Source organism: Perca flavescens, chromosome 6 (assembly GCF_004354835.1).
Source record: "Perca flavescens isolate YP-PL-M2 chromosome 6, PFLA_1.0, whole genome shotgun sequence".
NCBI lineage: Eukaryota > Metazoa > Chordata > Actinopteri > Perciformes > Percidae > Perca > Perca flavescens.
Genome location: NC_041336.1, coordinates 5938446 through 5964067, shown reverse-complemented (window position 1 = coordinate 5964067; position 25622 = coordinate 5938446). Strand labels below are relative to the sequence as shown.

The 25622-nt window shown below is 39.2% G+C and overlaps 1 protein-coding gene and 1 long non-coding RNA gene across 2 annotated transcripts in view; both read right to left on the bottom strand.

Moving 5' to 3' along the window:
- Positions 1-48: 48 nt before the first annotated feature.
- On the bottom strand, positions 49-1983 carry LOC114557702 (uncharacterized). Its single transcript, XR_003692827.1, has 3 exons — positions 1965-1983; positions 865-932; positions 49-151 (listed from the first exon to the last, which is right to left on the bottom strand). It is a non-coding gene; the product is annotated as an uncharacterized LOC114557702 (long non-coding RNA).
- A 21565-nt stretch (positions 1984-23548) lies between these two features.
- The window catches only part of si:dkey-22o22.2 (neural-cadherin), a 29735-nt gene continuing 27661 nt past the window's right edge, over positions 23549-25622 (bottom strand). The window contains exons 14-15 of the mRNA XM_028579841.1: positions 25522-25588; positions 23549-24196 (exon numbers count right to left, since the gene is read on the bottom strand). Of these exons, the coding sequence (XP_028435642.1) occupies positions 23549-24196; positions 25522-25588 (715 nt within the window). The remainder of the gene's footprint in view (positions 24197-25521; positions 25589-25622) is intronic.

Below are 25622 nucleotides of genomic sequence, written 5' to 3'. Positions count from 1 at the left end.
CTTCGCTCCCGGAAACTTGCCAAGAGTTCAAAAGTGCCATTTCCTGTCAGTGTGTATGTACAGCGATCCGGGACCGACTGGATTCTGTTGAAGAAATCGATGACGGTGGAGCCAGTCACAGTGCACACAGGGGATGCAGTGTGGACCACACCTGATGGAGATGGAAACAGACAGAAGGTTTATCCTATGTTAACCCATTCTCATGAGTGGGTTCGTGACCAGACTCCATTTAAATAAACAGTAATTTTACCATCCAAATACGCACTTTATTCAAAGTGGACAGAAAGAAAATAAAACAAAAGCCGTCTTGGTTCATCTTTCCACTGATCCAACAATCGCCACTCTGGTTTGGTTTAAATAAACCCTTAATTCACCCATTTACATGTGGAGATATGCTGGTTCTATACACGCTAAAAGTAGTGATTATTTACATGGAGTCTGGTGGGTTTGGTGTTTTTTCATGTTAAACAAAAATGATCTTACTCTTTAACAAAAAGGTCTATCTCTGTAAGGATCCTTTCCATAATGTTGTCAGACATTAGACTCATGATCTGAGCCTGTCAGTGGCAAAAAGCACCTTGAGTGGACAGAAATTGAAGGTGCGCAATTTTCCATTAAGGTTACATTGCAGTTTGTTTCGCCGCTGCCGACTGAAGCGGTCTTGCTCAGTATTTGACCAATTTGAAAGATTGTTGTTCCCATCAGTCCTTCGACACAAAACATGGGAAAATGTGTCCACGTTGCTAAAAAGAAGAAGTTACCCTTTAAAACCCATGCAGTGGCACCGTGCTATTTCATCAATCACCTTTAAACTGAAGGTTGTGTGTATTCTAAAGCACAGAAAACATTTTAAAGGCTGCTTACCTGCCAGCAGGAGGAGCAATGCAACCGACTTCAACATGATGAAGTAGTAGCAGTAAAGTGGCAGAGACCTGGGAGGGATACAGGTCACATAGTAAGTGGCACATCGCGTTATTCAGTAACCCTCAGGGGCGTAGCACAAAATTCTTCAACCTGTATAATGGCATTCTCTGTGCTTTTTGGGCTCCAGCCCCAAATGTGGCCCCCCGTTTTTCTGATGTTCAGATACATAAAGTATAAGGGATGGTTTTGATGATTGGATTCATATTAATGCCTAAATTATCAAATTTAAACAAAATAAATGTAAAACGAGTGACAAACCAGGTTGTTATAGTAAATATTGTAATTTTTATTAACTAAAACTGAATTAAAAAAAAAAATTATTTAAGAAAAACTAAAAACTAAACTGAAACTACATTTCCAGGTTAAAATAAGATGAAAATATAGTAAAACCAAACAAATGAAATCCAAAAGTCCAAACTCAGCTGATATGAGTTCATTCCACAGTGCTAGAACTAAAAGACAAAATATTTGAAGCTTTTATCAAGATTTGGTGCACAATCAGGCGTCCAAATCTGAAATAATTTGTAGATCGGGCTTTGAAAGGAACCAAAATAAATTTGAAATTCTAAAAATTAACAATTCCATATCATCTGAACAACTAGTGCATTTTATCAAAGTCACTAGAATCTCCAAATGGGTTTTTAATTTGACTTTTTTTCATGGATGAACTGAGTTGCCACGGAAATATCTTTTGGAAACTGCAATAGTGGTGCCTTTTATATTCAATTCAATGCTCAATTTGTTCAGTAAAAGAATGATTTTCTTTAATTTGTTTTAAATGCAACAATCAGTATGTCCTATTTAGAAAGAATACTAAAAGCAGCACAAATGTAGAACTGAGTACAGTGTGATATGTTTATTTATCGCAAATAATGTCGTTAAGGGAATATTCAATCACATTATAGCCCATTTTCCTCATATCGTGCAGCCCTAATCTGGATATAATCAGATAATTGTGCCGTCGCCCTTAAGGAGCGTCACTATGGACAAAGTCTACATGATGCCAGGCAGAGAGAGGAAGAGTGTGCAGAGCATCTTACCGTGTGGTGTTCAGGTATAGCAGCAGGTGGATGGAGCTCTGCAGATGGATGTCGGTGTTGAACCACTCAACTCTCCGTAGGATGTGCCTGCTGTCTCTCTCCGTCTCTTTTTATGCTAGTCCTTCTCGCCCCCGCCCCTGAAGAATGATGTACCTAAAACATTCTCAAAACGGTTTTACTCCCCAAACTGGCTTTTTGTTGCCCTCAGCCATCCACTGCAGTCACTGCCCTTCACTTAGTAGTTTTTTCACAGAGGAATGTGGAAAGAGGACACTCAGCGCCTGTTCCTCCCTCATTACCATCACTGAACCTAACCCTCGAGAAAGGGTGTTAACCACAACCGCTCCAGTGGAGCAGCAGATCAGACTTGTTGTACTGGGCCAACACATTTCCATTAATTTGTTCTCAAGGAATTGCACAATGTATAATTTGTTGTTTGTTACTCTGTGTCACCTCCTACTGTGCAAATATCCAATTTCTTAGTCAGCTGCACCTTATCTCATCTGTATATCGGTATATCACTTTCAGAAATAGACCCTTGAAATAACAGAAAAGGTACTGGCAGCTCTTCACCCGGACTTTGTGCTGTAATTAAAAACGGAAATTATGTGTAGTACCTACAGTTAAAATACAGAACATTTTCTGTTTACTGTTAGGCCTATACAGAAACATTCAGTTACACTTTACTTGAAGGTATCTACATAAGAGTGACATGACACGGTCATGAACGGGTCATAAACACTATTAACTCATAAATCAACTCAATTACCTCATGAATGTTTACGACATAACTCTTCTTTTAGTAAGTGTCATTCGTTTCTTGTCATGACAAGTTATGGTTAGGGTTAGGGGGTTAGGGTTCATGTGTCAGTCACTCTTATGTAGATACCTTTAAGTAAAGTGTTACCAAATACTATCATACAAGGCTGCTCGGTTAGTAAACTTGTGAAAAGATTTTTTTTAATGAATAAAATGTCAGATCAACAGAAGAACATTTAATCAATTATATTAGATTTCTTTCGGGAATAACAATTTAAGGGCATTTTTATAAACCTAAATGATTCGGTGGAGCAGTAAAGGAAAGGAAGGCACTTAAATAACAATTCTAATAAAATGAATATAATGCAGTAAGGCTCTCAGTCGGTCTGTGTTGCTTTAAAATACTGTATGTATTCTTATTTAATGTAAGCTCTGCTGAGTCAACACACATTTAGACATGATGTACTCCCCCGTCCACTTTTGTGTCTTTAGTTTGGGGAAGTACTGTCACCTCTTTTCATTTTTTCTCTAAAGTTCCAAACTTTCTGCTTATTCCAAATAGGCTGTCTATGTTCTGAGATTTGGAGAATAGTCGTAATATTTAGAAAATAAAGTCACAATATTTCAAGAAAAAAATCCACCTGCTGTAAAGTCTCAATAACAAAGTGATGAATGTTCCTGGATTTCAATATATATAGATATTCCAGTTGGGCAGGTTTCCCAGAATGCTGTATGATCGCTCCTCTCTTCACATGTCCGTTACCTTAAAAGTGGTCCAAGTTGAAAATACCAAGTACCTATTATATTAATGAAACGTTTAACCTAAATGCATTATAGGGGCTTTTAACCAGTAACAACTCCTCCTATTCCTTCACCGTACTGACACAAAGGTTTTATAAGCTTCTGGTTCCTTTAATATCAGATTTTTGAATGGTCTGTAAATCCTGAATGCCAAAAATAAGGGCGTAGGTTTTTTATCCAACATTGGTGGGGATGGGACACATATTAGGTTTAAGTGGGGGTCTGGAGGTTCTCCCCCCCCACACATTTTGAGCATTAAATGGAGGCATTAATGGCATGGTTTTATGTGGTTAGCCTAATAGCTGGTTTGATTTGCATTGAGAGATGATTTCATGGAAAGTACCCCATGCCAATTAAATAATATCCTGGATCCATGAAATAACTGGCCTTAAAAAATAAAAATCTGCCTGCCTCTATGGGAATTTAACATAGGGGTGGACTGACTTTTGTTGCCAGCGGTTTAGACATTAATGGCTGTGTGTTGAGTTATTTTGAGGGGACAGCACATTTACACTGTTACACAAGCTGGACACTTAATACTTTACATTGTAGCAAAGTGTCATTTCTTCAGTCTTGTCCCATTAAAAGATATAATGAAATGTTTACTAAAATGTGAGGGGTGTACTCACTTTTGTGAGATACTGTATGTCACGATAAGATATTATTGCGATTTTTCCATTTATTATCTTTTTTTCCAACTTCACATTTTTCCCAATTTCAAATGATGTCCCAAAAGGAAACTTTGTCAACATCTGTTTTATATAAAAATATAAACTTCAAAAATACTGACCAACACATATGTAATAATAATAATAAAAAATCCATACTTGGCGTCTGTGTATCGATACAATGTTGCCACGGAAAATATTGCGATATTATGCTGTATCCATTTCTTCCCCCACCTCTACTGCTCAAGGACAAATTAATTTTAGATCAACAGAAGTACATTTACTCAATTGTATCTGATTTCTTTCGGGAATACCAGTTGGGGCTGAATCAGTAAAGGAAGGCACTGTAAAGAAAAACACAAATAACAATTCAAATATAATGAATATAATGATGTAAAGTATCAGGCAATCTGTATTGCTTTAATATTTATTGTCATTTAAAGTTATCTGCTGAGTCAACACACATTTAGACATGATGTACTCCTCTGTCCTGTGTCTTTAGTTTGGGGAAGTACTGTACCCTCGTTACATTTTTCTCTAATGTTCCAAACTTTCTGCTTATTCAAAATAGGCTGTCTGTGTTCTCTGAGATTTTGAGAATAGTCATAATATTTTGAGAAAAAAGTCACAATATTTAAAAAAAAATCCATAGAGATATTCCAGTTGGGCAGGTTTCCCAGAATGCTGTATGATCTCTCTTATCTTCACATATCCATCACCTTAAAAGTGTTCCAAGCTGAAAATACCAAGTACCTAATATATTAATGACAGATTTGTTTAACCAGTTTGTGACAGATGTCAGGTCAACGACTCTTCCCATTCCTTCACCGTATGTTTACTGACACAAAGGTTTTATAAGTTTCTGGTTCCTTTAAGATCAGATTTTTTAATGGTCTGTAAATCCTGAATGCTAAAAATAAGGGCGTAGGTTTCTTATCCAACATTGGTGGGGACGGGACACATATTAGGTTTAAGTGGGTGGGGGCTGGAGGTTCTCCCCCCACACATTTTGAACATTAACAAGAGTAAAAAATGGTCCTAATGCTATAAATACGGACATAGGTTTTGATCCAACATTGGTCGGGACAGATATTAAACACTAAAAACTTAATTTCCTGCATTCAAGTGAATCTTTCTGGACCAATTGGCTTTTTCTTCATCAAGGTTCAACGTTTGATCTTCTTAACCTGTTAACATCCACCTCTTTTGCCTGATTTTCACCTATTTCTTGTTCCCAAAGGGAAAAGCTTATAACAGAAGAACTGCAAGGCCAAAATGCATGTATGAGGCTTCATTTGAAACCTAAATTATTCTACTCTAGGGACATGTGCTTTATTAGCATGTGATTAAAACACAACATACACTACAGCAGTTCAAACATGGTTCAAAATAGTTATTTTGGTCCTGTCTAAAAAAACGTAATTTTTGAAAAAAAATAACAACAAAATACTTTGTGCCACACTATGCAAAACACAACACATACATTCTAGACCTTGTCAAGAAGACCTCTATAAAGTTTCAGATCTTTAGTCCTAACCTAATGGGAGCTAGGGAGTTTTCAGTATTTGGTATAACAACTGTCACTGCTGAACCAACCTCTCCAAAACTTCTCCAAGTTACCAAATGTTGCTAAATGCTTTTACTCACTTCTATGCTATTAGAAAAAACATACAAAATACTTAAAATTACTTACAAAACCTTTTTACATTCATTCAAACACTGTTGATCATATGTTTTTCTCATAAATCACATGTATGCGCATGCTGGCTCTGGGAGGCGGGGCGTAGGTCTGTTACCCACAAGGGGGTAAGCTTCGCTTAAGAACGCGAACCTCCGATGGCGCCATTTTGTTGCTACAAAGCGATCACCTCTTGTTAGCATTACACTGACCGCCATTTTTTTTTTACGTCACTTGACTGCGAATAACTTTACATCTGAAGCGTTTAAAGACTATATTTGTCCATTGTTTATTTATAAAGAAACACGACAATGTATAAAAGGCTCCATTACCTAGTACCTCACGTTATAGCTCCGTAGCAGATGTTTTTGTAAAAATAAGCTAACGATTGTGTCATAACCAAGTGACTTACTGTCGCATAGTAGAGGAATTACCGTATAGTACAGGAGAAGCTCGCAGGCAGTTTCGACTAACATTAGCTGTTTAGGTTTAATTACTAATGTTAACTAGCATGTTAGTTAGCAATAATTAGCCTGTGCTTATGTTATCTCCTTACATATACCTACAGTCTCCGTCTCTGTAAGATTGGGAATGATTGAGATTTCTCTCGGCACAGCTACCAGAAGACTTACAACTTTCAGACACGTTGCTCACGTCACATTTACGTTGTCTCTGTCAGTTGGAGGCTGCGCAGTAAAGCTAGAGATCATCGGAAAAGTGCTTCTAATAGCCTTCACTGGTCTCCGTCCAGAGCAACGGGGTCTATTGGTCCATTGTATACTGTATATGTCAATGGTTACCCATTCATTTGGACTGGTTCCCATTGGATATTCCTATCATGCTATATACTGTTGAAAAGGGAATGTGATTGGCAACAACTGACATGATTGACATGTTGATAGCCAATGACAGCTTTTTAAGATGGCTGCTCAGAGAGATGACGCGCGTATTGACGCCTCCACAGTGGGAGCGCTTGTTGGGCGTCCGGGCTGTCCCGGGTGAAAACTTAACAGAAAAAGGTGGGGATAATATCAATTTGTAGGCAGCAACCTGAGGAAAACACACATACCCAGCAACACGGTGCAGGGCAAGGAGAAATGTATTATTTCAGACGGAACGAGATCGGCTAATGAAGTTAGCAGACAGTTAGCGGACAATTAGCATGGGTTCTACAGGACAATATTCATAACCTGGATTAATTCTTGTGAAAAAACCTTGTTATCCTTTTGATCTGTGGACACTTAAGGACTAGAGGAATATAAATAAGCCAGGAATGGACGAGGATTGAGCGTTTAGGACAGTGTGCAGGTAGGGAAGCATCATCATTTCTTTTTTTTTTTTTTTTTTCAAATAGCATGAGCACTAAGATCATGAATAATGCTTCGGTGCTTACGATTTCAGTAAAATGAACTGAATGATTCAATTGCAGAGAATTTTACCAATCAAACGATATACAGCATGTCCATATTGACAAAAGTTTTGAACTTTTGTGGTTAAATACTATTATGTAACACATCAGAACACGCCTGTTAACAGGTTAAAAGACTTAGTCGTTGGCGATCAGTGGTGGAATGTAACTAAGTACATTTACTCAAGTTTGGCACTTAAATACAAATGTGAGATTATTGTACTTGAGTCTTTCCTTTTCGTGCCACTTTCTACTTCTACTCCGCTACATTTCAGAGAGAAATATTGTACTTTTTACTCCACTACATTAATCTGTTACAGCTTTAGTTACTAGTTACTTTACTCATTAAGATTCCTGCACACAGAACACATGTAGTTTATAAAATCTGATGTTTTATTCTAAATGAAACTAACCAACAATATAACAGCCTACAAGTCCAGCTGAGATGATGAGACGATTAAACACAACTGGTTGGATCCTTTACACTTTCTACAATGGGAGGAGGGTTCTTTCCTTTTAATACTTTAACTACATTTTCCTGATGATACAGACTTTTACTTAAGTAAAATTTCCAATGCAGGACTGTAATTTGTAACAGAGTATTTTTACAGTGTGGTATTAGTACTTTTACTGAAGTAAAGGATCTGAGTACTTTGTCCACCACTGTTGGTAATAAACATCATAGGCCTCAGGCACCTCCATTGATGCAAGCTAAGATATAGGGCTAAAATATGAGAAATACAATATTTCAAACTTTTAAATATTTATTCTCTTAGATCCAGTTTTTCTTGTATTAATGTAATCTCACACATTTAGGCAGGTTTTACTTTTTTGTCCTGTTCTGTGTCTTCAGTTGGGGGAAGCAAACTCTTTAAATGTGCATGTGGCACCCGTTCACATCAATGATACATTAATGCATTTTAATTCATTTATAAACCCCTGCTTTTAATGTGTTTTAGCAAGACTTTTTCCTCTAATGTTCAAAACATTCTGCACATTCAAAATAGGCTGTCTGTGTTCTGAGATTTGGAGAATGTTTGTAATATTTTGAGAATAAAGTCACAATATATCAAGAAAAATTCCACCTGTCCTAAAGTCTGAATAACAAACTAAATGTTCCAGGGTTTCAAATATTCCAGTTGGGCAGGTTTCCCAGAATGCTGTATGATCTCTCTTATCTTCACATATCCATCACCTTAAAAGTGTTCCAAGCTGAAAATACCAAGTACCTAATATATTAATGACAGATTTGTTTAACCAGTTTGTGACAGATGTCAGGTCAACGACTCTTCCCATTCCTTCACCGTATGTTTACTGACACAAAGGTTTTATAAGTTTCTGGTTCCTTTAAGATCAGATTTTTTAATGGTCTGTAAATCCTGAATGCTAAAAATAAGGGCGTAGGTTTCTTATCCAACATTGGTGGGGACGGGACACATATTAGGTTTAAGTGGGTGGGGGGGCTGGAGGTTCTCCCCCCACACATTTTGAACATTAACAAGAGTAAAAAATGGTCCTAATGCTATAAATACGGACATAGGTTTTGATCCAACATTGGTCGGGACAGATATTAAACACTAAAAACTTAATTTCCTGCATTCAAGTGAATCTTTCTGGACCAATTGGCTTTTTCTTCATCAAGGTTCAACGTTTGATCTTCTTAACCTGTTAACATCCACCTCTTTTGCCTGATTTTCACCTATTTCTCGTTCCCAAAGGGAAAAGCTTATAACAGAAGAACTGCAAGGCCAAAATGCATGTATGAGGCTTCATTTGAAACCTAAATTATTCTACTCTAGGGACATGTGCTTTATTAGCATGTGATTAAAACACAACATACACTACAGCAGTTCAAACATGGTTCAAAATAGTTATTTTGGTCCTGTCTAAAAAAACGTAATTTTTGAAAAAAAATAACAACAAAATACTTTGTGCCACACTATGCAAAACACAACACATACATTCTAGACCTTGTCAAGAAGACCTCTATAAAGTTTCAGAACTTTAGTCCTAACCTAATGGGAGCTAGGGAGTTTTCAGTATTTGGTATAACAACTGTCACTGCTGAACCAACCTCTCCAAAACTTCTCCAAGTTACCAAATGTTGCTAAATGCTTTTACTCACTTCTATGCTATTAGAAAAAACATACAAAATACTTAAAATTACTTACAAAACCTTTTTACATTCATTCAAACACTGTTGATCATATGTTTTTCTCATAAATCACATGTATGCGCATGCTGGCTCTGGGAGGCGGGGCGTAGGTCTGTTACCCACAAGGGGGTAAGCTTCGCTTAAGAACGCGAACCTCCGATGGCGCCATTTTGTTGCTACAAAGCGATCACCTCTTGTTAGCATTACACTGACCGCCATTTTTTTTTTTACGTCACTTGACTGCGAATAACTTTACATCTGAAGCGTTTAAAGACTATATTTGTCCATTGTTTATTTATAAAGAAACACGACAATGTATAAAAGGCTCCATTACCTAGTACCTCACGTTATAGCTCCGTAGCAGATGTTTTTGTAAAAATAAGCTAACGATTGTGTCATAACCAAGTGACTTACTGTCGCATAGTAGAGGAATTACCGTATAGTACAGGAGAAGCTCGCAGGCAGTTTCGACTAACATTAGCTGTTTAGGTTTAATTACTAATGTTAACTAGCATGTTAGTTAGCAATAATTAGCCTGTGCTTATGTTATCTCCTTACATATACCTACAGTCTCCGTCTCTGTAAGATTGGGAATGATTGAGATTTCTCTCGGCACAGCTACCAGAAGACTTACAACTTTCAGACACGTTGCTCACGTCACATTTACGTTGTCTCTGTCAGTTGGAGGCTGCGCAGTAAAGCTAGAGATCATCGGAAAAGTGCTTCTAATAGCCTTCACTGGTCTCCGTCCAGAGCAACGGGGTCTATTGGTCCATTGTATACTGTATATGTCAATGGTTACCCATTCATTTGGACTGGTTCCCATTGGATATTCCTATCATGCTATATACTGTTGAAAAGGGAATGTGATTGGCAACAACTGACATGATTGACATGTTGATAGCCAATGACAGCTTTTTCTAAGATGGCTGCTCAGAGAGATGACGCAGCGTATTGACGCTCCACAGTGGGAGCGCTTGTTGGGCGTCCGGGGCTGTCCCGGGGTGAAAACTTAACAGAAAAAGGTGGGGATAATATCAATTTGTAGGCAGCAACCTGAGGAAAACACACATACCCAGCAACACGGTGCAGGGCAAGGAGAAATATATTATTTCAGACGGAACGAGATCGGCTAATGAAGTTAGCAGACAGTTAGCGGACAATTAGCATGGGTTCTACAGGACAATATTCATAACCTGGATTAATTCTTGTGAAAAAACCTTGTTATCCTTTTGATCTGTGGACACTTAAGGACTAGAGGAATATAAATAAGCCAGGAATGGACGAGGATTGAGCGTTTAGGACAGTGTGCAGGTAGGGAAGCATCATCATTTCTTTTTTTTCTTTTTTTTCAAATAGCATGAGCACTAAGATCATGAATAATGCTTCGGTGCTTACGATTTCAGTAAAATGAACTGAATGATTCAATTGCAGAGAATTTTACCAATCAAACGATATACAGCATGTCCATATTGACAAAAGTTTTGAACTTTTGTGGTTAAATACTATTATGTAACACATCAGAACACGTCTGTTAACAGGTTAAAAGACTTAGTCGTTGGCGATCAGTGGTGGAATGTAACTAAGTACATTTACTCAAGTTTGGCACTTAAATACAAATGTGAGATTATTGTACTTGAGTCTTTCCTTTTCGTGCCACTTTCTACTTCTACTCCGCTACATTTCAGAGAGAAATATTGTACTTTTTACTCCACTACATTAATCTGTTACAGCTTTAGTTACTAGTTACTTTACTCATTAAGATTCCTGCACACAGAACACATGTAGTTTATAAAATCTGATGTTTTATTCTAAATGAAACTAACCAACAATATAACAGCCTACAAGTCCAGCTGAGATGATGAGACGATTAAACACAACTGGTTGGATCCTTTACACTTTCTACAATGGGAGGAGGGTTCTTTCCTTTTAATACTTTAACTACATTTTCCTGATGATACAGACTTTTACTTAAGTAAAATTTCCAATGCAGGACTGTAATTTGTAACAGAGTATTTTTACAGTGTGGTATTAGTACTTTTACTGAAGTAAAGGATCTGAGTACTTTGTCCACCACTGTTGGTAATAAACATCATAGGCCTCAGGCACCTCCATTGATGCAAGCTAAGATATAGGGCTAAAATATGAGAAATACAATATTTCAAACTTTTAAATATTTATTCTCTTAGATCCAGTTTTTCTTGTATTAATGTAATCTCACACATTTAGGCAGGTTTTACTTTTTTGTCCTGTTCTGTGTCTTCAGTTGGGGGAAGCAAACTCTTTAAATGTGCATGTGGCACCCGTTCACATCAATGATACATTAATGCATTTTAATTCATTTATAAACCCCTGCTTTTAATGTGTTTTAGCAAGACTTTTTCCTCTAATGTTCAAAACATTCTGCACATTCAAAATAGGCTGTCTGTGTTCTGAGATTTGGAGAATGTTTGTAATATTTTGAGAATAAAGTCACAATATATCAAGAAAAATTCCACCTGTCCTAAAGTCTGAATAACAAACTAAATGTTCCAGGGTTTCAAATATTCCAGTTGAGCAGGTTTCCCAGATTGCTTTATAATCATTCATCTCTTATCTATCGTGTCCTCCGCCTTCACATGGTCCTCACTGGCCTTAAAATGGCTCAAGGCAGAAAATACCTTCTGTTACCTGAGTGCTTAGGGGTGCTTGTAACAAATTTGTGACAAATGACCGATACCTTTCAACAAGTACAAAGCAGAAGCTTGTTTGTAAGAAAAGATAAGACTTTTTTGTCTCCCTGAGGAGAATGTTGTCTTGTCCAATCGAGAGAACACAGATGACAGCAGATTATATACACACACCACATATCTGAAGAAATGCCAACCAGAACATTAAAAACAGTTAATGTATATTGATTCTTTGTACAACGATAAAATATTAACTCATATCTGCCCCGATAAAATTTCGATTCAATTCAGGGGCCTGCAATTGATACGAGATGATCAGTTACATTTATACATATTTATAAAAAGCAACTGAAATATGATTAGCTCCTTAAGACATTTAAATTAAAACTAAACTACTCTTTTTGACAAAAAGAATAAATATAAAGTGGTAATTTCAAAATAAAGGCGCATCTTAAAGATGTCGTTATGTATCGACATTTTCCCTTTGTATTGATAATATTGGATTGAGGATTTAATCGATATATATCAATCCAGATCGGTGAATTTTTACACTCCCACCACTAGGGCTTAGGCACCGACTAAATTGCCTCTAAAGTATGGAGTATTGGAAACAGCCTTGTCATTCAATACCCAAATTCAATACTTGAGGAGTAAATCTAATGAGAGTCAGTGAGCCAATAAGCATGCAGCATGCTTCTACCAAGATCTAATAATAGTCTGTGATTGGCTCTCTAATGTTACACGTCGTAGAGACACAGGAACAACTCTACTGGGCTGCTCAAGGGAATCCAACAATACACTGAATTAAATGTTACATCAACAGAAGAACCTTTTCTCAATTATATTAGATTTCTTTAGGGAATACCAGTTGAAGGTATTTTAAAAACCTAAATAATTTGGGGCTTTAGAGAAAACATTTGGGGATGGAGCAGTAAAGGAAAGGAAGGCACTGTAAAGGTAAACACAAATAACACATACAATACAGGCCAAAAGTTTGGACACACCTTCTCATTCAATGTGTTTCTTTATTTTCATGACTATTTACTGTATATTGTAGATTCTCACTGAAGGCATCAAAACTATGAATGAACACATATGGAATTATGTACTTAACAAAAAAGTGTGAAATAACTGAAAACATGTCTTATATTTTAGATTCTTCAAAGTATAATATTCCAGCTGAGCAGGTTTCCCAGACTTTGGCAAACACACGTCAAGCACCAAAACAATTTGTTTCAGCTTAAGCGTCAAATTATCTCCTCACACAATGCTCTGGGACAGATTTGGGTCACACTAGACGGAAAGCTGAGTAAAAGCAGGTAATTAGTTGTGAGTGTGACGTCTGCAGTTTCATCTGCCACAGAGAAAGTTGAGAAGACTTCCAGCGTGTGTAAAGAAAAACACTGATGTGTTATTTATGAGCTGCTTTATCTAACATCTAAATTACTGCTTTGTCAAGCAACGTTTTAACCCTTTACCCTATCTTCCCGTCGACCATGCAACTTTTTGTTTTTCTTAAAATTAAAAAAACTTTCTGTTTTGGTCATCTTTGTGACACTTTTGTCACTTTTTTCAATATTTCTGTCACTTTTTTAACATTATTTTATCAATTTTTATCTTCAAATGCTGTGGAATTGAATAAAACACCCAAATCCAATGAAAGTAAAGAACTGATCATTTATTTTACTTGTGAAGAGCGTTGCATGGAACCATCCATGTTAGTTTTTTTATTTTATTTTTATTTGGTTCAAAGAAAACCAAATTTCTGATGAAGAAACTTTTTGAAAATGGGTCAAATTTAACCCGAGGACAACAGGACGGTTAAGACAAAAAACGATCTTCGTCAACACAAGAGTTTTAGCTCCAATAGCAGAACTAAGCTCCGTCCATATTAACACGTCTGACAACACATATCACGTGACCATTCACACACACTGGGCATGTGCGTGCCGGTATAAACAGAAAGCAGATTGTCTGATGATACTCTGTGGTTGAAAATCATGGTTGTACAAATTGAATATACAGAAAATAATTTGGAGAAAGAACAGCAACGGTGAAAAGTGAGAGCAGGGATTTATTATCTTGGAGTGAGGACGAGGTGGAACTGTTACTGAAAGGTCTGTAAGCTACCTAACCAATAACACTGACTGATGTGCATTGTCATTTCCAAATATCTCCGTTTGTGCCCGCCCAGAGTACAAAGCAAGTTTTCAAACCAAATCGGGGGCAGCAGTGTTTCCAAATGTCTCCGCTTTAGGGGCTCAGGAACACCGGAGTATTGTGCGAGACGTTATAGCTAATAGTCATAGCTAAAGATATTAGTTTATTAACCAAAACGTAGTAGTGTAGATGAAGCCTAGAGAGTCAGTGAACACACACATGACAAAAAGTTCAATAGTGACCGTGGCTTTCACCCGAGTGTTTGGCTGCGTGGCATTCCTGTGGACATGTGTGTGTGTGTGTGTGTGTGTGTGTGACATATATAGGGTATCCTGGCGGACCAGAGGCCCCCCTCCATCCATATACATGCACCTCCCCCCCATAGAGTAAGTGTATTGTGTTGGCCTGGGAAAGCGTGGCAGCGTGGCCTCAACCTCCACACACACACACACACACACACACACACACACACACACACACAGAGTTTCTAACTCTGACTTGAACCTAATGTTTACATTAACCCTACAGGGTCTAAAGCTGTTAAAAGAGGTTTTAAAGAGAAGTGAGGACCTTAAAAACATCAAAAGTTTAAAACTCATACTGGTCCCCACAAGGACAGGAGAATGAGAACTCACACACTCACGCACTCACTCACTCACTCACTTACTCACACAGACACACACACACACACACACACACACACACACACACACACACACACATTGGAGCATGATAACCTCCATTCATTGTTTGTAACAATGCATATGCTTCATGTCAACTCAATGTCCAGTCTGTGTTTGTTTTATGAGGGGGGTTGGGGTGGTGGTGCAGTGTGTCAGTAGGAGGTAATTTTCCCAGCAAACTCTGACTCAGTAAAATCCAGTTTTTAAGGCTATATTTGCACTTAAGTCTGGACACACGGCTTTGAATAATGTGTGTATGTATACTTTTTAAAATGTTTATATTTCACTCAACATCCTGCACATTTGCTTGAGTTTAAATGCTGAACCATGAGCACAGTAAGATAAAATGCACTGTCTGAGAGACAAACTGAAGCTGGAGGTTGAGGGTTTCGGGGCCAGAGGTCACAGTCTGGGTCTGAGAGCAGTGGGCGGGACTATTATACTGATCTGACCATCAGACAGGGCATTATATTTACCAGTGTACATAATCTTCCATATACATTAAAAAGCCAAAACACACACAAGGTTTAATGTAAATTAAAGCTACAAACTGTATTTTAATTAAGGAAAAGTACTGTATTTTTACAAGAAGATACATTCAGTTCTTCTTCTGTATTATTTTGGTACCCAAGCTGCAAGAACATAACATTAACAGTGTGGATTCACATTTTCTAGCAAACGGCCCAAAACAACTGTAGGCTTAAAACATTTTTACTAGAACCACTGAATTTAGCAGTGTCTCCTATATTTTCCCTTTTCTCCATTGTTCTTCAAATAAAGGTATTGCACGTTATTTCATCCTTTTGTTTTCACTATTAATGTCTACAAGGACATCGTTTTTTTTTTTTTTACATTTGGGGCTAACGTGTGGGTCTGAAGAAATTGTAAGAGTAACTTTTACTGCATTTCCTGCATTCTGATGAATTTTTATGAACCAATTTATTGAATTCTTTAAGCCAACATGGATGCAAAAGTCCTGAACAGCTACTAAATGGATCTTTTGGTGAGAGATTGTTTTATCAACAACATATTCAATGGTTTTATACAAACAGGAAATCAAATACAAATACATGAGACAATGCAACATAAAACTAAAGCGAACAGATGATATTGCTATTACTTCCTCTGCCACCACCCGGTGCCCTAAAAATCATAAGAAATTATAGAGCTACAGTATACCCGGCTCTTACACATTTTATTTACTGTTGGGAAACAACCATCACACACACATACACACACACACACACACACACACACACACACACACACACACACACACACACACACACACACACACACACACAGTTTCTAACTCAGACTTGAACCTAATGTTAACAGTAACCCTGTTAACATTAAAACAGTTCGAGAAGTGAGGACCTTGAAAACGTCAAAAGTTTAAAACTCACACTGGTCCCCACAAAGACAGAAGAATGAGAACTCATTCACTCACTGTGATGTTATTTGATCCTTTTGTTTCCACTATAAATGTCTACAAGGACGTACAAGGTTGTTTTTTTTTTTAACATTTGTGGCAAAAACAAGCGTGGGGTCTGAAGAAATTGTAAGAGTAACTTTAACTGCATTTCCTGCATTCTCATGCATTTTTGGACCAATTTACGGTGGAAATGTCAGGGCATGTCCTAATTCTTCCTGTTTTATAGCAGTTTGCAACCTTTTCTTTTGAAGTCTCGTTCTAGCAGTTTGCCAAAATAAAAGTCCTCTGCTATTTTCACATTTTTATTTAGGGGGGATATGTGCACGTATTTGTGTCCCCTATGTCCCCCCAAAAATCTATGTCTGTGGAGGAATCTTTTCATATAATTTATACATTTCTGCTGACATCCTTTTTTTGTGTGCAAGTAAGGGGAAAACGGTTTCAAATTATTGTTTATTCTGGAGATTATGTTGCATACTGTATGACATTATTATGAGAACAGCCATGTTCATTTGTGTTCGTGTTTGTGTTCATTTTGCATGTTGAAAGTCTTGTGAAAATTGAGCCAAAAAACTTAAAAATACTGTAAATAACAACAAATCGTCAGTGAGTGATGCAGAAAACCATCCAGTGCTGTGTAATACCACAGTTCGCCACATCGTGGCAGTGTTGCTTCTTAAGAAATATAAAACTTGGATCAATAAACTTCTACAAGTCAGTCAACTTTTTGTATGCAGCATGTTCTAGTCACTGTAAAAAACATACTTAATACATACTATTTCTTTTAATAGTTACTACTTTGTTTTGTTGTTTAGGTCAAGAAGGAACTTAAGGAGCTTGTTTTTATTTCTTCTATTTTATTTAATAAATGTTTTTAATTGCTTTTTAATGTTTTATGTAGGGCACATTGAATTGCATTGTTGCTGATTTGTACTTTATAAATAAACTTTGCCTAAATCACTTGAATTATTTAAGCCAACATGGATGCAAAGTCTGACACACACAGAGACACACACACACACACACACACACACACACACACACACACACCTGGCTCTTACACTATTATTACTGTATTCAATTATTTTTAGACAGCTTTAGTTACTTTACAAATCAAGATTATATAAAGTTTATAAAAGCTGATGTTTATACAAGTACGGCTAAATTAAGTAGTCGAATGACAGAAAGCAATTTTTCAGTGTTTTTTAAACATTTCCTGTTTTTTTCCTTTTATTAATGTTTATAATGTTAATAATATTTAGAAGGAAAGCTGAGGTTTGGTATGTTGTTCGGACAAAACAAACATTGTGAAGGTGTCACTTTGAGGCTTCACTTGTGACGCCATTTCTCATACTTTCACTATTTCTTTCACAAAATAGTTTTCCAACAATCAAATCAAATTATTAATGGAGAAAATAATCAGCAGATGAATCCATAATGATAAAAAATAATCATCAGTTAATAGTTCAAGCTTAACCAACTCTAGCAGTAAAACCCTTTTCATACTTTAACTATATTTTCATGATTATACTTAGACATTTACAGAAGGAACATTAAAAATGCAGTACTTTTACTGTAACATAGTACTTATATTGTGTGGTATTAGTAGTTTTACTTCAGTAAAGTACCTGAATACTTTCTCCAGCAGTGTACTTGTGCTATTTCCCCAAAATGAGCAAACTGTGTACTTCAAACCTCTGAAAAATTAGTATGCAGTACAGAGATCGTCACATTTCTATCTTCACTTCCGCTAAATCACTGTCTTTTAATTCTTACTACTTTGTTTAGTTATTAAGGTCAATAAGGAACTTAAGGATCTTGTTTTTATTTCTTCTATTTTCTTTAATAAATGTTATTTAATTGCTTTTTAATGTTTTATGTAGGGCACATTGAATTGCATTGTTGCTGATATGTACTTAATAAATAAACTTTGCCTAAATCACTTAAATTATTATTAAATCACACACAATTTAAACATAAAAAAGCACCAATTTACAGATCAAACTTTGGGGGAAAAGCCATTTTTATTAAAAGTCATATACAAAAGGAATACTCCATGTTAGGTTACTATAAAACGTCCATATGTACATCATATCATACACATCAACAACACTCTGTCGAAGAAAACACGCGTGAACTCAACACGACATTCACACACTGCTTTTAAAAACACGGGACTTACACAAATGTCCACAGATGTGTCACACGTCAAAACTCACAACATCTGGAGCTGCACATTGGTTTAGAAAAAGACACCTGTGTTATTCCATTTGGATGCATAGCTTTGAGTACAAGTCTTTTTGGGCTCACTTGGTTTTTGTTATTTAGGTACCAGAAGAGAAATGACAACCATCGCATGCAACAATCCCAGGAACTTCGGCGGCAAATGTTATTTTAATTCCTGTATGTATCTTGGGGAATAGTCTCGCTTTGCCAGACCCTCCTCCAAAGCGCCGCGGAAGAGGGTCTGGCTAGTCCACAAAGTATGGGAGAAAAACGTGCTCTGGTTTAATGGCATTTCTTTAAACCAATCTTCATGGGCGGGAAGGAACTTGTTTTGGTGGAAAGTGTGTACGTTCAAAGGTTGTTTTAGTCATGCGAGAGAAAACTAAGATTGGACAGATAGTCTAGCTAGCTGTCTGGATTTACCTTGCAGAGATCTGAGGAGCAGTTAACCATAGTCCTCAGAAATCCACTGGAGGTTAGAACGCCAACACAAAGAAAGAGGAAGGGGACGGACAACCGGCCGAAATAAGTAAAATCTGGCGGATTTTTCAGATCGGCAACAGAGCAATCCTGGAAGTGGAACGTCAAGGATATAGACTGCTTGGGGAACGACTCACGACCTGATGTGCAATCAAAACTAGCGCTGCTGAGATCAATCGATTAGTTGTCAACTATTAAATTAATCGCTATTATGACAATCGATTTGAGTCATTTTTTTTATTGAAAAAAAAAAAGGTAATAATTGTGATGTCAGCTTGTTAAATGTGAACATGTTCTAGTTTCTTCTCTCCTCTGGGACAATAAACTGAATATCTTTGAGTTGTGGACAAAACGAGGGTGGAAAATCTGTGCTTTAACAAAATGTTATTTACACATTGAGATTTTTGATGAATAATCAGAACTGTCGAATTAATATGAAAAGTAAGTGGGTAAAGGCCAAATAATAAAACAGCTAGTAAGTCTGGTAAGTTCAGAAGATGACATAATTTTACTGTAATGCAGCCTTAGGCTATGTTCACACTCAGTGTCTTTTTTGACAAGAAAAAGTTGACTAGGGCGCATTTGTAATAAAAAAAGAAGAAGCTGGCAGCGTTTTGGTTCCAAAAAGCAGCCGAGAGAGTCTTTTGTTGCTATAACAACAGCTGCTGCTACAGTATCCTAGAGCGCTATGTGGAGAGGTGCTAACGTTAGATAAAACATATCGATGGAGCGAGCTAGAGAAAGAACAGAGAGAGAGAGAGAGAGAGAGAGAGAGAGAGAGCGAGAGAGAGGGGTGCTAACGTTAGATAAAACTAAGTGGTGGAGCGAGCTAGAGAAAGAACAGAGACAGAGAGAGAGGTGCTAAAACTACATTCATCAGGCGGTGTGAAGACAACACACAAACACACACACACACACACACACACACACACACACACACACGTTTGTTTCACTATCTTTGTGGGGACCGTCATCGACCTAATGCATTTCCTAGCCCCTTACCCTAACCTTAACCATCACAACTAAATGCCTAACCTTAACCCTTACCCTCACCCTAACATAACCTAATTCTATCCCTAATCCTACAACCAAGTCTTAACCCTCAAACAGCCCTTTAACTGGGTCTGCACAGCCTTGTGGGGCCCAAAATGCTGGACCCCACAAGGCTGTGCAGACCCCACAAGTATACCGTATTCCCCAGTTTTTGGACCCCACGAATATAGTAAAACAAGTCCACACACACACACACACACACACACACACACACACACACACACACACACACACACACACACACACACACACACACACACACATATAACGCTGGCTAAAGTCTGCAGATGCTGATGCATGACCGAAAGGGTCCATGTGTTAAAGATACCGAAGTTCCCCGTTCAGTAAAATCAGGATTTTGTGCTCACACGTTGCTCTGCTAGTTATCTGCGCTCTCCGATCTGAACTTGCAGACGATAAAAAAACTTGAGTTTGTTTTGTGCTTGCTCGACAGTTCGGTCATTAATAAATCTCTGCACACATTCGGCCTTCGCTGTCCCAAAGCTGACCGAGCCCGACGTCTGCCTTCCAGCCAACATTAACGTCTCCGTGTGATTGAGCTGCGCCCTCCTACGTGGCGAGGACGCTGTCAGACAAACTGACCATGAGCCACACAGGGGCGGGGCTAGAAGGGGGGGAGGGGGTGTGGAGGGGTGTCCTGGGGTGGCACCAGCCCCCCCTGAAATATGATTGCCCCCCCCCCCAATCCATTGGGCTAGAGTGCTTTCAATCTGACAGTTGTGATTTCCATTAGATCAGAGTGCTGTCACTCGGCTGCCTGTTCTGAACTTTCCCAGCACTAGGTGAATTGGTCATGTGACAAGTCTTGTCACATGACCCATTCATGTTTCCATGGCGACTATCCAAAATTCTGAGCCAATAGAAAATGTTTATTGTATTCTGATGTACATACAATTTGTTTTAAATGAAAACGAGTAAGATTAATGAATGTGATGTTGTATTTAGGAGAATCACATTGTGTTGCACCATCCTATCCAATAGTTCCTATATTTCTAAGCAGATTGTCTATGCTCTATTAATGATAAAATGACCCCCCCCCCAATGATTATTTGTCCCCTTTGTGCCAAAAATCCTGAAACCGCCCCTGGAGCCACGGCAAATTCACGTCTACTGTCGGCCCCGAACAAGATGACAAACTAGTAAAACAACAGAAGCACCCAAAGTGACGCCATCAAGCATGTTTACGCGATGCACAACCTAACTGAAAGTGGAAAGGAGCTCCTGGAAAGTCTCTACGAGGGAGTAGAAAAATAATCTCTCATTCGAAAACTATCAAATCTTATTTTACATGTTGGAAACTAAGGGATTAAAAGGGGGTTTCACATGGCGCGCTCGCAAGGCTTTTATTTGTCCACGCTTTTGTTTTACTGGCAGACAGATTCCTCGGTGCTGTGTTGAGGACTCTGCAGCATTTGCTAGTGCAACAGGAAGGTAGAAAAGAGAGGATAAAAGCAGTTTTCTTGGGTTCGTTGGAGGTTAATTTGTAGAAAACGCTGACAACAGCGATGGGAATATATGTTTCTTAAAAAGGGGGAGAAAAAAAAAAAAAGGCCTTGGGAGATTTTCTCTGTGGAAATAAAGTTTTTGTTTGCCGGGTGTGGGTTTGTGTGGTAAAGTGTAAACTGCTGGGGCGCAGATAAAAAGATTTAAACGCTACATTAAAATGCCCTAAACAGAAGACTTGCATCAAGACCTTGATGTTGTCAGAGTTAACAAATGAACCAGAAGCATTCTTAAGTCACCCACAACATTTCTGACATAGTTTGATGCTAATATTCCCCCCGGCAAACATTTCATACATTTTTCAAGAATAGAAGCCAGTGACCGAGAAACTGCCGACAAAGGAAATAGACACACCGAACTTGGAAGAAGTGAAATAAATAAAGATGTTTGACACGTTCTTGTGTAAAGCTGCTACATGAACCCATCAAAAGTTCTCCCTGTGCTTCGTTATTTCAAGCCGCTGAACTGAAGACCTCGACCTTCTTCTTCGCGCGGCTGCTTTTCTACATGAAGGAGAAAACATCCGGATGGTGTGATGAACCTGCGGCCCTGAACGTGTCACCCGCTTTACTGCCACCATTCATCAGCGCCAGGGGAGCAGAGCATCTCCCGAAGACACGGGAGGATTTCAAACGGCATTTGTTTCTATTGACGCCGTTTTTGAATATGACACACAAAACTATCTGCGTCTTTGTGTGCAGGATATTAACATTTCTGACGTTGGCAAACTCCCAGCAGAAAGAGCTGAAATGATTTGTCAATTTGTTAGCAAACTATTTTGTGATTCCACAAACCGTGCAAGTAACTTGTCAAGCTATCTGGATAGGATCTGCTCTTTTCTTTATTCTAGATTATAATGAATATCTTTATGACAAAACGAGAAATTTCAAGACAACTTTTTCCACAAATTTCAGACGTTCCAGAGACAATTAATTGAGAAAAGACTTGGCATATTAATAGATGATTCAAATAGTTAGTTGTAGCTCCACTTATATCAAAAAAGTCTCAACATAAAAAGGCAACTACAACATTCTGCTACAGCCACCGAGGGAGTTTTCGACACCAGCAAAAAACAAGCAAACTGGTTCATATTCAAAATATTTGTAATGCACATATACACCAGAAATGAGAAGTGCTTAAAAACAAATTATTTTGAGTGTGAACCAGTTTCTGTTTGATAAAAAGTCTCATTTTCCTACAGTGTGCCCTCAGTTCATTTTGAGCTAAAAACATTTTACTCACATGGCAACTGCCTCTCCTGATTGGTTATAGGGTGAATGGTTGGCCTTGCCTTTAATCAGCACCAGCAGCAAATCAGGACTGAGGATTTTAAGGTGCAGCCAATCAGGGCTACGTTCAACCTCAAAACGGTGTCACCGTTTTTGCCATGGTTTCCTGGTTGAATGGCATGTTTTTGGCTTTGAGATGTGTTTTCTCTCGTTTGGTGGGTGTGTCTCATTGGTGGGTGTGTCAAAAGGTGATAGCCAATCAGCAGAGACGTGTCTGTAAACTTGCGCACACAACAGGCTGTTTCAGTTTTTTTTTTAAACGTGTTGCTACGTGTTGTTGGGGCTGAACGTGGGCCCCAACAACACGCGGCAACACGCCAATAAACGAGAGCTCCTGTGTGTCTCTATGACGTGTAACGTTAGACAGCCAATCACAGGCATTATTAGATCTTGGTAGAAGCATGCTGCATGCTTATTGGCTCACTGACGCTGATGAGATTGACTCCTTTAGGTATTGAAATTTGGTATTGAACGACTTCATACATGATGATTCAGAGGCAATCTGGTTGGTGCCTAAAAAGTCGAATTCGGTACCCAGCCCTACCCGGAACCAGAGCCATGTGCAGTCCCTGGTGTAACTGTCTGTGTACCGCCCCCTAGTGGTGGTGGTGGTGGGGCAGCGGGTCGTGGCTGTGGCTCCGCTGTATGTACACCACGGCGTCCGTGTACGCGAGGGCCCGCTGGGGCCGGTCGTACATCTCGCTCAGAGCCTGGAACTTTGGGCCCCAGCGCGACAGCCTGTCGCAAACAAACCCTCCTTCGCCCTCTTCTTCCTCGTCGGCGTCGTCCCCGGCGACAATGTTTCTGCGAGACGCGGCGGACCCCAGCGAGCTGAGGCTTCCCGCCGACGACCCCGAGCCTTCCACGCACCAGACGTGGTAGGAGTCCGGCGGCAGCACCTCGCCGTCGTGGTCCGCCTCCCAGATGATTCGCGCCACGTAGCTTTTGAAGTCCACGTGAGAGGGCGAACCGTCCCGCGTCTCCGGCGGGACGTCCCTGCCTACGCGAGGGGTGTAGTTGGCGTAGCCGTTGGCGGTGGCGTGCTGGTAGTGGTGGTGGTGGTGGTGGTGGTGGGGATGCGGGATGCTGAGGTAGGGAGCGCCGGAGCTGCAGGAGGAGCCCGACGGGTGGACTTCCTCCTGCGAGCCCGGCGAGGACTTGATGAGCGGCGCGGTGGTGCAAGACGAGGACTGGGACAGGCTGGAGCACAGCGGGCGCTTCAGCTCGGTGATGTCATATCCGTTCTGGAAGAAAAAGGAAGGAAGGCGGGACACACACAGAGTCAGACATAATTTAGGATTAAAGGATTAAAAAAGGGTCTGGCTAGTCAACACAACATATCCAGGATGGGAGAAAAACCTGCTCTGGATTGTTTGCAATTCTTAACCCTTGTTTTGTCCTTCGGGTCCTGGTGACCCGAAGGACAAAACAAAGGTTAATGCAGCACCTTGGTGCTGGTTTGTACAGCATTTTGGTCAGCTTAAACGGTGTTTAAATGTGCTAGGAAACAAACTTTACTTACTTACTTTACAAGAGACAGGGTTTAGAGATCAATTCTCAACAAAATAAACGGAAGTACATCAACCTTGTGTGGTCCTTCGGGTCCCGGTGACCCGAAGGACAAAACAAAGGTTAATGCAGCACCTTGGTGCTCGTTTGTACAGCATTTTGGTCAGCTTAAACAGTGTTTAAATGTGCTAGGAAACAAACTTTACTTACTTACTTTACAAGAGACAGGGTTTAGAGATCAATTCTCAACAAAATAAACGGAAGTACATCAACCTTGTGTGGTCCTTCGGGTTTCCGGTGACCCAAAGGACCATTAAACCAATCACAATCGTCTTGGGCAGCGCTAAGCACCACACGGAGCTGCTGCGAAATAGCCTCGGGAAGGAGCTTGTTTTGGTGGAACATGTGTACGTTCAAAAGTTGTTTTAGTCGTGCAACAGAGAACTCAGATTGGACAGATAGCTAGACTGCTAGCTGTCTGGATTGACCCTGCAGAGATCTGAGGAGCAGTTAACCATAGTCCTCACAAAGGCACCAGAGGTTAGAACGCCAACACAAAGGGGTGGGGGGAAATCAATACAGTATAATATCGCGATATTTTTCGTGGCAATAGTGTATCGATACACAGACGCCAAGTATGGATCTTTAATGATATATGTGTTGGTCAGTCTGTCTGCTTGACAATCCCATATTGCAGCATTTAAAATTGAAGTGAGATGAACAAACAGAGAAAAGTATCTTTTTCGATAAAACAGATGTTGACAACAGTTTTGTCAGGTTATCATGGCCGTTGTCAGGTTTACATGGACTTGTAGTTGGTGTTCATTGACTTTCTGTTTGTTTCCCCATTCACCGTCACCAGCACTCACTCCCCTCATTCTCCAGCACACTCCTACTGATTACACACACCTGCACTGCATCAAGCCACATCATCAGTTCACCAGCTGCCGCTAATCAGTGACTCCCTACTTAAGCAGCACAGACACACACACTCTTTGTCCAGTCTCGTTTCTACACGGCGCTCTGACCACTCACGTATGTCTAGTTCATCCAAGTTTACCTTACCTGTTGTCTGCCTGCTGCTCTGAGCCTGACCTCCTCTGCTGCCGGATTCCTGCCTGTTTTCTCTGTTCTCAGTTTTGGATCATAGAAATAAAGCTC